The following is a 15,604-nucleotide window of genomic DNA, read 5'->3' as shown; positions in this document are numbered from 1 at the left end:
GTTGGAAAGTGAACCTTCGCCCCAGTCTGAAATCTGGATCTCTGTACTTTGCTCCGTTCATCTTTCCCTCGATCCTGGCTAGTCTCACAGTCCCTGCTGCTGAAAAACATCCCTACAGAATGATGCTGCCACCACCATGCATGGTGCCAGGTTTCCTCCAGATGTGACGCTTGGCATTCAGGCCAAAGAGTTCAATCTTGGTTTCATCAGACCAGAGAATCTTGTTTCTCATGGTCTGATAGTCTTTAGGTGCCTTTTGGCAAACTCCAAGCGGGCTGTCATGTGCCTTTTACTGAGGAGTGGCTTCTATCAGGCCACTCTGCCATAAAAGGCCTGATTGGTGGAGTGCTGCAGAGATGGTTGTCATTCTGGAAGGTTCTTCCATCTCCACAGAGGAACTGCTAAGCTCTGTCAGAGTGACCATCAGGTTCTTGGTCACCTCCCTGACTGACCAAGGCCCTTCTCCCCCGATTGCTCAGTTTGGCCGAGCGGCCAGCTCTAGGAAGTGTCTTGGTGGTTCCAAACTTCTTCCATTTAAGAATGATGGAGGCCACTGTGTTTTGGGGGACCTTCAATGCTGCAGACGTTTTTTATTACCCTTCCCCAGATCTGTGTCTCGCAACAATCCTGTCTCGGCGCTCTACGTATAATTTCTTCGACCTTATGGCTTGGTTTTTGCTCTGACATGCACTGTCAACTGTGAGACCTTATATAGACAGGAGTGTGATTTTACAAATCATGTCCAATCAATAGAATTTACCACAGGTGGACTCCAATCAAGTTGTAGAAACATCAAGGATGATCAATGGAAACAGGTTTCACCTGAGCTCAATTTCGAGTCTCATAGGAAAGGGTCTGAATATTTATGTAAATGAGGTATTATTTTTATTATTTTTATACATCTGAAAACATTTCTAAAAACCTGTTTTCTCTTTGTCATTATAGGGTATTGTGTGTAGCTTGATGAAAATTAATAAATAATTTTATTAATTTTAGAATAAGGTTGTAACATAACAAAATTTGGGAAAGGTCAAGGGGTCTGAATACTTTCCAAATCAAGGGATCAGTTCAGGGTAGAAATACAGAAGAGCTCTATGATTTAAAAAAAAAGACTCGAAGTTTTTAGAAAACAAAGAGGATTTATTTTGTTCTCATTTTAAAAAGTGTGTTATGGAAAACCACAACCAGATTAAACCCAACAACGTGCAATGCTACTCCGAGGAACATATCGGAATCTAGACACTGGAATTATAGTTCCTGGGCTAGGAATCTGGGATATGGCTCTCTCTCCAGACACAGAGACAGGTAATAGATTCAGGAATTGGGATAGAGCCAGAACTCTGAGTAACCAATGGACAGTGTAAATATCAATGGTTCAGGACATGACATACTATATTACTCAAGGTCCCGGCCAGCCACATAGAACCAACCCACATTTGGCTTTTTAAAGAGACAGAGACCAAAGCACAGAAAATATCAGGTTTAACACAGAAACTGCATTGAAAAGGCATCAGGCCTGGCTCCTATCATCATCATAATCTTCACAGTGATAAGTAGCTTACAGAGTGGGTGGAGCCAGAGCTGCATTGACCCCCCCATCTCTGTCCAATCAGACGATAGCATCAAAGGCATTTAGAATGTTCATTTTGTTCTGTTCTCATTGTAAAAAGGCAAAAAATATTAAACATTTCAGAGAAAACGCATAAAACGTAGTGTTCAAATCTGTCTGAACCATTTGGTATAAGTAAATTCCTTTGTTCAGCCCACTCGGAACAGAGCTTAATTCGTATTTTACAAAAATGACATTATCATCAATATTAAAGGACGAATCACAAATTAGGTTTGTGTGTATCACGTCAGAGGTTACCTCTCCCCAGATCCATCAAAGACTGCCAGAGGATATTGCTCACACAGTTAGCATGTTAGCGGCTAAAGGGTCAGTCTATGTATTTCCTATGGGAGAGAGCGCACATAACCCTTATAGACTAGACCCGTGGCAGTTCTACTACATCTGTTAATAGACTATATAAAGTACATAAGTCACCATTTATCCACAACCCGCATACCAGTACACAGAAACAAGAGGCAGTCCTGCAGTTCATAACCATTCCTTTGTAGAAATGAACCTCCCTTCACAGGCACACACAAACTAAAACAGACCAAGGACACAGATACCCATTCTGTGTGTATTACACTTAAACATAAAAAAAACATTTTATCCCTTTTGTATCTTCTTTTTTTTCAATTAAAAAACATTTCATCACTTGACAGTACAGTACAATACAGGTACACACAGACAACGCGCTCTAACATGGAGAACACCCCCTCCCCCCCGTACGTACACAGACATACCCACACACAGACACACAAGTGACATTCCTCTCAGTGTGTGTGTGGATCAATGTGTATCTAGTGGCTTGGGGGGTGGGAGTGAGACTGTGTGTGGATCAGAGCCAGAGGTCTTCTAGGAGAATGAGTTTTTAATACTGTCAGTGTGTTAGTGTAATAAAGGTGACGTAAGTACGACTCAGCAAAAGACAGGGAACCAATTGGGGGACCCCTCGTTTCCCTATAAAGTTTATAAATAATCTTACCACCTGCATAGTGCAGTTCAATGTCCTATTGAGATTGGCAACCACACAAAGATCAGTGTCCGCAATAAGCCTGTATGTGACTGGTGCTGCTTCCTCTGTAGCCACCATCTGATTGGTCAGTCTCAGATGAGGGGGACTAACACAGACTGGGTGGAGCCTAGCTTAACATGGGAGGAGTCTAGCTCAGTGTGGGAGGAGCATGCGTTCCAGGGCACACTGCAGGTGCTCCCAGTTCTTCCAGATGACCGCCAGTAGGGACAAACCCACGCAGGTGAGTGCCAGGTGCACGCGGCTCCGCAGGAGGGGCGCGGTGAACTTGGCTGCCGTGGAAACGCACACCAGGATCACCGTGACGATGGCCAGCATGATGTTGATGCATTTTCCCAGCAGCACCTTGGCGTCTGTGTTCTCCACTTGTACCGTCTGCTGCTGCTGCTGCTGGAGCTCCAGCTTAGAGACACGCGTCTGACACGACTCCAGAGCCTCCTGTAAACACAGAAACACACACGCATTCAGTTAACATTTGACACACAGGCTTAGATAAAGTTACTGACTATATACAGCTTAGATAGATGTGTAGGGGGCATGTTTGTAGAGGGCATGTTTGTTGATCTGTGTTTGTACATACCTGGATGTCCCTAGCTCTCTCGTAGGCCTGGTAGGCCACCTTCTCCTCGATGCTGGCCAGCTCCTGCTTCAGGTTACTGGTCTCATGCTGGTGCAACTCTGTCAGGTCATTTAACTGGTCCTCTAACCGCTCAAACCTAGTAGGGAGAGAGAGCGTGAAGGGGAGAGAGAATGATACGTCTTATTACTGAATACACAGCTTCATTTCCAAAGCAAACGTGTGTCCATCTCTTCCTTCACCAATGTCAAATCAAATCAAATTTTATTGGCCACATGCGCCAAATACAACAGGTGCAGACATTACAGTGAAATGCTTACTTACAGCCCTTAACCAACAGTGCATTTATTTGTAATAAAAAAGTAAAATAAAACAACAACAAAAAAGTGTTGAGAAAAAAAGAGCAGAAGTCAAATAAAATAACAGTAGGGAGGCTATATATACAGGGGGGTACCGGTGCAGAGTCAATGTGCGGGGGCACCAGCTAGTTGAGGTAGTTGAAGTAATATGTACATGTGGATAGAGTTAAAGTGACTATGCATAAATAATTAACAGAGTAGCAGCAGCGTAAAAAGATGGGGTGGGGGGGCAGTGCAAATAGTCCGGGTAGGCATGATTAGCTGTTCAGGAGTCTTATGGCTTGGGGGTAGAAGCTGTTGTGAAGTCTTTTGGACCTAGACTTGGCAATGTGTGTGTGTGTTCTCTGTGTTTTTGTTGTGTGTGAAGCATTATGTACATAAGCGTGTTGATAAATCAGTCCTAAGTTGACAGTATCAACAGTCAACAATTTTATTTAGGTATTCTCTGAAACAAGATTATGGTTTAAGGTGGGAAATAGTGAAGTATGCCTAGAAAAGCATAAAGTGAAACAGCTAGAAAGATATTGGTCCTCTTCAGCTGTTAGTGGTCGGTATGGAGGATGTTGGTGGTATGTCTGTACGGAGGATGTTGTTGGTACATCTGTACGGAGGATGTTGGTGGTACGTCTGTACGGAGGCTGTTGGTGGTACGTCTGTACGGAGGATGTTGGTGGTACGTCTGTACGGAGGATGTTGGTGGTACGTCTGTATGGAGGATGTTGGTGGTACGTCTGTATGGAGGATGTTGGTGGTACGTCTGTATGGAGGATGTTGGTGGTACGTCTGTATGGAGGCTGTTGGTGGTACGTCTGTACGGAGGATGTTGGTGGTACGTCTGTATGGAGGATGTTGGTGGTACGTCTGTATGGAGGATGTTGGTGGTACGGAGGATGTTGGTGGTACGGAGGATGTTGGTGGTACGTCTGTATGGAGGCTGTTGGTGGTATGTCTGTACGGAGGATGTTGGTGGTACGTCTGTATGGAGGATGTTGGTGGTACGTCTGTATGGAGGATGTTGGTGGTACGTCTGTATGGAGGCTGTTGGTGGTACGTCTGTACGGAGGCTGTTGGTGGTACGTCTGTACGGAGGATGTTGGTGGTACGTCTGTATGGAGGATGTTGGTGGTACGTCTATATGGAGGATGTTGGTGGTACGTCTGTACGGAGGATGTTGGTGGTACGTCTGTATGGAGGAAGACTCATGGGGAGAAGTGTCTGAAAGATTGGGGTCTTTATACCCTGAAATGAGGGTGTGTGTGTGTGTGCTTGTGTGTGTGTGTGTTTGCTTTCTGTACTGATTTGTGTGTGTGGGTGTGTGTGTACGCCATTGTCTGCACCAACCTGTATCTCTCCTCCTGCAGCGTCTGTGTGATGAAGCTGTAGTCTCTCTTGAACTGGCTTTTTAGTGACTCCATGTCCTCGGCCAGCTGTACCTGGGCCTCCCTAATCTCCCTGACCTCCTCCAGCACCTCCCCCAGCCTCCCCTGAGAGTCCGACCTTCCCATACCGCCCCCTGACCCCAACCCCGACCCGCCCGCCGGGTTCCCGTTGGAGTCGGCCGACACAGAGGTCCCCGTGGAACATTCGTCGTCGCTGGGGTACTTGGCCTTGGCAATCGTGGTGGCGCTGCCGCTCAGCGCCCGTGCCCCGGCTCCGCCTTCCCCCTGGAGCCCCGCCCCCGTCTCCATGGAGCTCTTCATGTGGGCGATGTTGTCGGCGCTGCCGAACTTGTTGCGGATGAGGTTGGCGAACTCCCGCGACTTGTTGAAGAAGAAGGGGGGCGAGAGGGAGACCCCGGGGCCGATGGTCTTGACTTTGTCCATTGCCGGGTGGCGCACGCTGGCCGAGCTGATGTCCCGCAGGCTGCCGTCCTTCTGGCCCTCCTTGCCCCCCTCCCCCCGGGCCTCCCTGGATGGGTGCTTGGCCCCGTTGGCCTCCTCCTTCATGCGGCGGTGGTACTGTTCCAGCTTCCTCTGCAGGTGGGCGATGCTGTGGGCAGACTTCTGGTTCTTCTTCTCAAACACCTGGCAGACCCACAGGATTAAATGAAAGGTAATACTATAATTGATACATTTTCTTTTAAAAGTGGCTTATAAACATTCAGAGCACTTGGCAGATGCAGTTATGTAGCATCATAAAACAACAAATAAGTGGGATGTAATTGGACTGACCTGACGTATGCGTGCCACCTGCTGCTTGTCAGCGTTGTTGACCAGTTTGAGGTACTCTGCCACGTTCTGGTCCCTGGCTGTCTGTTCCACCTTGATCTGCTCTGTCACCTTGGGGGAGATCACACACAGATGGGCCCATGCTCTCGCTCTCTCTTGCACACACACACACACACACACACACACACACACACACACACACACACACACACAGACAGGGACACGCAACAAACACACACACACACACACACACACAATACACCCCCCCGCAACACACACACACACTCACTCACCTTGAGGATCTTCTGCTGCAGGCTGTCGATAGCCAGTCTGCCCTTAGTGAAGTCCAGGCCCACACCTCCCTCGCCTCTGTCAGTCACCAGGTTGGACTCTGAGCCCCCCCGCCGCATCGGCACCGGGAGGCTGAGGACGTTGTTCCCATCGCCACCGCGCTCTGCCTGGACACACAGAGACAGACAGACAGACAGACAGAGAGAGACAGAGACAGACAGACAGAGAGCACGACAGAGACACACACACACACACACACACACACACACACACAGAGAGAGAGAGAGAGAAACATGTCAGATATTGAGAATGTCACGTTAGAGAGAATTCAATTGAATTTACACTTACAGTAAATGACTCATGCATGTATGATAAGACAATATGAGCTCAGCAAGGTTTATGGTAAACAATCTCATAGCAACGTATAGTTAGATAGATATTGATCATTTTATTGAGTGGTAATTATACACTGTCGTCAAAATCTCATCTCTTGTAATGTAAACACAAGCTCCATTTCTAGGACTGTCTTTGTGTGTGTGTGTGTGTGTGTGTGTGTGTGCACGTGTCAGTCTGTGCGCCCTCTAACCCATTCCCCAGTATGGCCTTGAGAAAAAGAACTGGATAGGAGGATCGAGGACAAAATATGCATGAAACAGAGTGCTCCTCCAAGTCTCCTCTCTCTGCAGACTTTAATGGCTCTACTGAGTGGCTAGGGCAGTTTGTAGCCTCTGGGTTTACAGGCGCAGCCTCTGATGCAGAAACAGCTTTGACTGTTAACTACAGGGACAGAGGATGATTACATAATAAACCAACCTGATGCCTGTAGTACAACTGGACTGTCTGTACCCTGAATATATAACTACACTGTTACCTTGGCAGCCAGCAAGCATAAAGCCAACACACACACACAAGGCAGCAGTCATAGCCAGCTTGTCCCCATCTATAATTTACAGGGCAGAGTCAGGGCCCCTTATCATGTCCAACAGTAACTGATGAGATTAATAAAGCAGGCAACAGCAGCTTTAGTCTACTGGTTCACACATCACACATTTTGCACCAATTACACCATACTCACTCACAGTCTCTCTCTCTACCTCTCTCTCTCTACCTCCACCTCTCCACTTCTCCACCCTCAGATTCCCCACCTCTCCACCCTCAGATTCCACACCTCTCCATCCTCAGATTCCACACCTCTCCATCCTCAGATTCCACACCTCTCTCTTTTCAGATTCCCCACCTCTCCATCCTCAGATTCCCCACCCCTCTCTCTCCTCTCCATCCTCAGATTCCCCACCCCTCTCCATCCTCAGATTCCCCACCCCTCTCCATCCTCAGATTCCCCACCCCTCTCTCTCCTCTCCATCCTCAGATTCCCCACCCCTCTCCATCCTCTGATTCCCCACCCCTCTCCATCCTCAGATTCCCCACCCCTCTCTCTCCTCTCCATCCTCAGATTCCTCTCCTCTCTCTCCATCCTCAGATTCCCCACCCCTCTCTCTCTCTCTCCTCTCCATCCTCAGATTCCCCACCTCTCTCTCCATCCTCAGATTCTCTCTCTCGCCATCCTCAGATTCTCTCTCTCTGTCTCTCTGTCTGTCTGTCTGTCTCTCTCTCTCTCTCTCCCTCCCTCCTCAGATTCCCCACCCCCCTCTCGCTCTCATCCTCAGATTCCCCACCCCTCTCTCTCTCCTCCCCATCCTCAGATTTCCCTCTCTCTCTCTGAGTGCCAGTTAACTAGGTCTCCAACCCCAGACAAACGCTATCCTGTAGCAGGGCCTTATGCAGTCAGGCCCAGGGCACAGATGGCCCCACCAGTCAGTAACCAGGCTATTCTGCCTGGTTCAGAACCTACACCCACATCCTCGAGTCAGCGTGGCCGGAGAATTAGCTGACCCTTACATGACCACAACAGGCCTGAGGGATGAGGGACAGCAAGCGATATCGTCTGCCCAATCTATCACACACAGACACAGTACACACCACATCCTGCCCACCTCATCTAATCTGGGAGATGGGGGGGGGGGGGGGGGGGGGGGTTGAAGAATGGTCACTAACATTTTTGTGGTGTCTCATAGTCAGTATTCCAAACACGTACAGGGTGGAAACTGAGAAAGGGAAGAGACACACACCACATGACACACACACACCATATGCCACAAATGACTGTCCCCGGGCCAGGGCTGAACTCAGGTCAGTATTTGTCCTCTACACCGAACCGGTATTAAAGCCAGTCAGATTACAATTTCACATTTGTTGTGCAGATGGGCGCACACACACACACACACACACACACACGAGCCTGTGCCCTCTCCCTCTCTACTCTGTCTAAATACACAGCTGAAAAAGAATGCATCTCACACCGCAACACAACAACACGAGGCACACACACTGCCTGGAGAGAGATAGTTTGTTAGTTGTAGTGTTGTGTGTTCCATGTAGGCCTGAGCTGCTTATCTCAGCGTGTTTCCCCACAGTCACACACACATCTGAAAAACATCTCAGTGCAGGAAATCACAGTATGACCTCGCCTATTGATGTACTGGATCGTTTCATAAAAACTAAACACAAATCAGAACAGCAGCCAGAAACAAACTTACTGTCTGGAGATGAAGAGTTCTAAAAGAGGCATCAGTGTGAAATTCATGTCCAGGAAGTGGTACTAGGATGTGGGCTAGTTCAGCTTGTCAAACCCATTTGATAGGCCTAGGCCCAGCTAGTATGGATCTGTCCTATCAGTAGAAGGACGATTCCACGCCAGCGGGAGCAGAGTATTTTCTGTAGATCGTTGACAATAAATTACAATTAAATCTATTTTTATCTCACCTTGTAACACAACAAAATGTGGAAAAAGTCAAGGGGTGTGAATACTTTCTGAAGGCACTGTATAGGTCTAAAAAGGCCACGGATAAGTGTGCGTGTGTGTGTCTGAATGAGCTGATGATTGAGTAAAAGTAGAGAGATGGATGGAGAGTTGTAAAGAAAGACAGGGTGACAGTCAGTGGATGAGTGAAGAGGCAGTCTTGACCGGTTTGTATTATGTGGGTTATAGCCTATAGCCTGGCTGATCTAACCCAGATAGGACTTAACATAAAATAATTCATCAACCATTCTGCATTCAAATGTATTTTGTTCCCATAGAAATGATGAATACTCGCACACCACTCTGAGATTAATAGGCTATCCATTCTGACCCACATCAGACTGCAGCACACACTCTCTAAACCAGCACACCAGAGCCTGGGAGGAAGAACGTCACAATGATATTGGTGGGATTCAAACAAAGGGATTTGGGTTAAAGAGATGAGACTTTGAAAACTATCCCCCCGAGCCGTCGCTCACAGGAAATGACCTCACAGTGGACCCGTCATGACCCCGCCAGCCATTCTACAACAGCATTACCCAACAGCCTATTCACTACCATCTACGACATCACAGGTGCTCTGTGAGTTTAGTAACACTGTTTTGGTACCACACCTCTGGTTCTTACACAACCTGCCCACCAGCCACCTACACTATCCACACTCACCTTGAATCTGGCACTGAGAAATCCACATAGCAGATCAGAGGGCAAGGTGGAGATTTTACCATATTGCTTACTGTAGTGTATAGCATAACTTTACAACTTGCTAATTGGCTACAATGGGTATAGGGGTTGTCTGTGGACTGCAGGGCCAGACAGGGTTTTATACACTATGCAGTGTTGAGCGTGATACAGACTAGCCTATCCTTGGTAATTTATAGCACAGCCTCCTAAAACACTGGAGAGGCCAGGCGCACTGCATCTTTCTGTCAACCTGTGGCCTTGCAAATCACAGCACAGCACAGAATAAATGTGTTGCAAACCTACTCAACCTGCATAACAATATATTGACCATTTAGCAGTTAAGTTCAGAACACTGCTCCATCAATCTGCTACAGTGCTACCAAAAAGACATGAAATATATTACTTTTAAATGTTTTGATGTCGATCTTTTTTTAAGCGCTGAATCATTGACAGTCCGAGATGGTCTGGTAATTGTTCTTGTTGGGTGTATATATAAATAATTGATTCCTGTCGTGTATTTATCCTCCTCTGGGCTGCTAGTATCCCTCTCCTCTGCTCCTACTTCTCACCCACGTTCTAACTCCACTGCCTACTAGCCTATTGTTTGTCTAGTCATTGTTTTGAACTGTTCTGCCGGCTGTGCTGCCTCTTAGCCTGGCTAGCATTGTGAATGAGAAGAGGTCCCCAGACCAATGCTCGACTTGGGCAAGAGCTCAGCGGAGCTGAGTACCTGCACTTTAAATGTTCTACTGCTTGAGCTCCTGTTCCTCTTATAGAATATTAGCGAAAAAGTATTGTGGAGCTCCTGCACCTAAATATAAACAGTACCTGCACCCAAAATGAGTATCGGAACCTATTTCAGTCCAAGTCAAGCACTGCCTCAGACTCCTCAATTGACTCGACTGGTATGATTAAATAACTGGAAGGGCTGGAAATATTTTGTTTGTTGCTGGTCTGTTTGTGTGATGTGAAATTGAAGTGATGTGTTTGAAGTGCAGCCTGCCAGAGCTCCAGGCTCTATGGGGGAAAGGGGAGCAGAAGGGACCCTGTGTACCCAGAGAGGGCAGCTTATTCTGGGGCAGAGGAGCTATCAGGCCCCCTGGGGCTCCTCCGCAGATGGTTGTGCTATTTCCACTGGGACGGATGCAATATCAAAGATACACACACCGCGGAAAGAAACGCACACACACACACACACACACACACCACACACAAACACACAGACAGACAGAGAGACAGACAGTAACCACACCCTCAAGCATATATCTGCATAGCATAATCCAGTTTGGTGTGAAGTGGTAGCTGATGAGTCAATTTGAGCAGCACCAGTTCTGACCAGATCCCAGACCCAACCAAACTGATTCGCTCTGCAGTCTGCAAACCAGCACATACACACATACTCTTCAGGGAGAAAGAGACGTGGCCCCTGTGATCTGTCTGCTAGCCCTACTCTCAGAGACAGGTGTGAAAGACTGGAAACAGAACCTGTGTGTGTGTGTTAGTTAAGAGCAATTAGTGCTTTTTGAGGTTGTTTCGGTTCGATTATTACATTTACATTTTAGTCATTTAGCAGACGCTCTTATCCAGTGCGACTTACAGTTAGTGAGTGCATATATATTACTTTTTCATACTGGCCCCCCGTGGGAATCGAACCCACAACCATGGCGTTGCAAACGCCATGCTCTACCAACTGAGCTACACGGGGCCCATTATAAAAACAATTATAATCCCGGTTTTCGAATTCGATTAAATTTTTTAAAACATTAAATGCAGTATGCATTATATGGGTTGAACGCTGTAACAACACAGAATAAAACAATTAATAAAAGTCACATGATGGTAGTGACCATTACTGCTTATCATTTATTATCCATCATTTATTGACATCATTTTACTTAAATAAAATATTTACGTTTTGGGGTATATTACATTTGTTTTATTTGATGACTTTATTATTTCATTCCAAGTCATCATGATCTGTCTGACAAAATCACTATTTTAGTAGTTCTTCAAAGTATATAAGGCATAATTTTATTTAGGGATGTCCCAGACAAAAACAAAATATGATCGACCGAAAGTAAGCTGTTCTTTCGACCAATCGATTGTTTGCCATTTTAAAACATGTGTTTTGATAAAATAAACTACAGTGGGGGAAAAAAGTATTTTGTCAGCCACCAATTGTGCAAGTTCTCCCACTTAAAAAGATGAGAGAGGCCTGTAATTTTCATCATAGGTACACGTCAACTATGACAGACAAATTGAGAAAAAGAAATACAGAAAATCACTGTAGGATTTTTTATGAATTTATTTGCAAATTATGGTGGAAAATAAGTATTTGGTCACCTACAAACAAGCAAGATTTCTGGCTCTCACAGACCTGTAACTTCTTCTTTAAGAGGCTCCTCTGTCCTCCACTCGTTACCTGTATTAATGGCACCTGTTTGAACTTGTTATCAGTATAAAAGACACCTGTCCACAACCTCAAACAGTCACACTCCAAACTCCACTATGGCCAAGACCAAAGAGCTGTCAAAGGACACCAGAAACAAAATTGTAGACCTGCACCAGGCTGGGAAGACTGAATCTGCAATAGGTAAGCAGCTTGGTTTGAAGAAATCAACTGTGGGAGCAATTATTAGGAAATGGAAGACATACAAGACCACTGATAATCTCCCTCGATCTGGGGCTCCACGCAAGATCTCACCCCGTGGGGTCAAAATGATCACAAGAACGGTGAGCAAAAATCCCAGAACCACACGGGGGGACCTAGTGAATGACCTGCAGAGAGCTGGGACCAAAGTAACAAAGCCTACCATCAGTAACACACTACACCGCCAGGGACTCAAATCCTGCAGTGCAAGACGTGTCCCCCTGCTTAAGCCAGTACATGTCCAGGCCCGTCTGAAGTTTGCTAGAGTGCATTTGGATGATCCAGAAGAGGATTGTGAGAATGTCATATGGTCAGATGAAACCAAAATATAACTTTTTGGTAAAAACTCAACTTGTCGTGTTTGGAGGACAAAGAATGCTGAGTTGCATCCAAAGAACACCATACCTACTGTGAAGCATGGGGGTGGAAACATCATGCTTTGGGGCTGTTTTTCTGCAAAGGGACCAGGACGACTGATCCGTGTAAAGGAAAGAATGAATGGGGCCATGTATCATGAGATTTTGAGTGAAAACCTCCTTCCATCAGCAAGGGCATTGAAGATGAAACGTGGCTGGGTCTTTCAGCATGACAATGATCCCAAACACACCGCCCGGGCAACGAAGGAGTGGCTTCGTAAGAAGCATTTCAAGGTCCTGGAGTGGCCTAGCCAGTCTCCAGATCTCAACCCCATAGAAAATCTTTGGAGGGAGTTGAAAGTCCGTGTTGCCCAGCGACAGCCCCAAAACATCACTGCTCTAGAGGAGATCTGGATGGAGGAATGGGCCAAAATACCAGCAACAGTGTGTGAAAACCTTGTGAAGACTTACAGAAAATGTTTGACCTGTGTCATTGCCAACAAAGGGTATATAACAAAGTATTGAGAAACTTTTGTTATTGACCAAATACTTATTTTCCACCATAATTTGCAAATACATTCATTAAAAATCCTACAATGTGATTTTCTGGGAAAAAAATTCTCATTTTGTCTGTCATAGTTGACGTGTACCTATGATGAAAATTACAGGCCTCTCTCATCTTTTTAAGTGGGAGAACTTGCACAATTGGTGGCTGACTAAATACTTTTTCCCCCCACTGTATGTAATGGGGAATTGATAGACACTAACAATCAAATAAACAATTCAGACAATGAAGTTATGAAACAATGAATGTGAACAAATTGGCGGGAGAGCGCATTCTGAAAAGAGATGCATTGTGCATCTTAGCCACACTCCCCTTCTTCTTGGACTGTGCCATCCCCGCGGCCTGCGCAATGGATTTGTCTCGGCCTCCGCAATGGAGTAGTTCACTGAGATGGGCGCGAATCAGACAGGTGTCTCGTGTGCCATACAAAATGTATATTTGCTACTGCTCGACTACAAAAATCTTGGTCGACCAACAGCCTATCGACCAGTCAACTAATTGGTGTTAGGCCAACTTTTATTACTGCTGAATTTGATTTGATTTGATTACCAACTACAAGTCACTTAGATCATGTATTTTCAGGTAGATCCCTCATGAAGCAGCTACTCTCTATCCCTCTCGATCGAGCAATCTTCTGTCTCTTCTCTCTCTCTCTCTCAGTGTCTGCCCCACACTAACGTTGCAGGAGTAAAAGAAACACACAGACTGGACAGGTAGGTCATTGTAGTTCATTACCACGTTTTCTGCACAAAACATATGTAGAATATTGGCCTGTTGGAAACTACAACTCCCTACTACGTCACACAGTTCAGGATGTTGGTCAATTAGTTGTTTAAAAACCCCAAAATAACCAAAATTGTGTGTGTGCGTGTGTGTCATGCACCACACCATAGCAGAGGCCCGAAGTCGGAGTCCAGCTCTTACCAGACTTCAGGAACAAGTCATTCCAAAGACAAAGGAATTCTACTAGTAATCAGGTCAACCCTTGGGCTGGCCAAATATAGGGCTGGGCTCCGGCATTTAAACATACCTGTGTTACTGCTACATGCCCTGACCTGCAGTGCTTACACTACACACACAGAGTGAATCCAGGCAACACTGGACAGGATAGCCACAGACTGTACCATCTGGTATGGTCAACACAATGTAAGAGTATTTTAAGCTAGACTGAGCTGCTCAACTCTGACCAACTCCTGTGTACGAGTGGAGAGAAGTCACCAATGGAAGTTCCATATAACCAGTTCAACACTGAAGTGATAGAGGGTTAGTAGTTAGGACGTGTGACTAAGGGTGAAAGAAAGAAAGAAAGAAAGAAAGAAAGAAAGAAAGAAAGAAAGAAAGAAAGAAAGAAAGAAAGAAAGAAAGAAAGAAAGAAAGAAAGAAAGAAAGAAAGAAAGAAAGAAAGAAAGAAAGAAAGAAAGAAAGAAAGAAAGAAAGAAAGAAAGAAAGAAAGAAAGAAAGAAAGAAAGAAAGAAAGAAAGAAAGAAAGAAAGAAAGAAAGAAAGAAAGAAAGAAAGAAAGAAAGAAAGAAAGAAAGAAAGAAAGAAAGAAAGAAAGAAAGAAAGAAAGAAAGAAAGAAAGAAAGAAAGAAAGAAAGAAAGAAAGAAAGAAAGAAAAGAAAGAAAGAAAGAAAGAAAGAAAGAAAGAAAGAAAGAAAGAAAGAAAGAAAGAAAGAAAGAAAGAAAGAGAAAGAAAGAAAGAAAGAAAGAAAGAAAGAAAGAAAGAAAGAAAGAAAGAAAGAAAGAAAGAAAGAAAGAAAGAAAGAACGAAAGAAAGAAAGAAAGAAAGAAAGAAAGAAAGAAAGAAAGAAAGAACGAAAGAAAGAACGAAAGAAAGAAAGAAAGAAAGAAAGAAAGAAAGAAAGAAAGAAAGAAAGAAAGAAAGAAAGAAAGAAAGAAAGAAAGAAAGAAAGAAAGAAAGAAAGAAAGAAAGAAAGAAAGAAAGAAAGAACGAAAGAAAGAAAGAAAGAAAGAAAGAAAGAAAGAACGAAAGAAAGAACGAAAGAAAGAACGAAAGAACGAAAGAAAACAAGAAAGAAAACAAGAAAGAAAACAAGAAAGAAAACAAGAAAGAAAACAAGAAAGAAAACAAGAAAGAAAACAAGAAAGAGAATGAGAGAGATGAAAGTCTGAAAGCCAGTTTCTAAGCTAGAGATAACAAAACTCCTCCAGTTTTTCTCAGTCTTGTTAAGTGTACAGATAAAGTCTGATGAGCCTTTCGCTGCCCTGCAGTGGAACACATCAGCCCCAGAGTTGTCATTAGCACCGACTTGGACAGATCCCGGAGAGGAGAGTGTTTGTGTCTAATTTATAATTTAGAGTGGTGCAACAGAGAGAGTTTAAAACCTAATATAGTGACCCGGCTACCAGGCCCCGGGCAAGTAGAGCACAGCCCTCAATATCTCACAGCTAAGGACCAAGTCCATTAACACACACTCGTATAGAGACATAGA

At 45.0% G+C, this 15,604-nt stretch overlaps 1 protein-coding gene across 1 annotated transcript in view; it reads right to left on the bottom strand.

Annotated features, from left to right (window-relative positions):
• Window positions 1-1,124: 1,124 nt before the first annotated feature.
• Window positions 1,125-15,604, bottom strand: part of LOC311139827 (transmembrane and coiled-coil domain protein 3-like) — a 15,953-nt gene continuing 1,473 nt past the window's right edge. The window contains exons 2-6 of the mRNA XM_084174805.1: window positions 6,040-6,204; window positions 5,750-5,857; window positions 4,920-5,602; window positions 3,223-3,358; window positions 1,125-3,080 (exon numbers count right to left, since the gene is read on the bottom strand). Of these exons, the coding sequence (XP_084030931.1) occupies window positions 2,778-3,080; window positions 3,223-3,358; window positions 4,920-5,602; window positions 5,750-5,857; window positions 6,040-6,204 (1,395 nt within the window). The 3' untranslated portion in view covers window positions 1,125-2,777. The remainder of the gene's footprint in view (window positions 3,081-3,222; window positions 3,359-4,919; window positions 5,603-5,749; window positions 5,858-6,039; window positions 6,205-15,604) is intronic.

Source organism: Coregonus lavaretus (assembly GCF_964263955.1).
Source record: "Coregonus lavaretus genome assembly, chromosome: 13".
NCBI classification, from domain to species: Eukaryota; Metazoa; Chordata; class Actinopteri; order Salmoniformes; family Salmonidae; genus Coregonus; species Coregonus lavaretus.
This window is presented reverse-complemented; position numbering and strand designations above follow the sequence as displayed.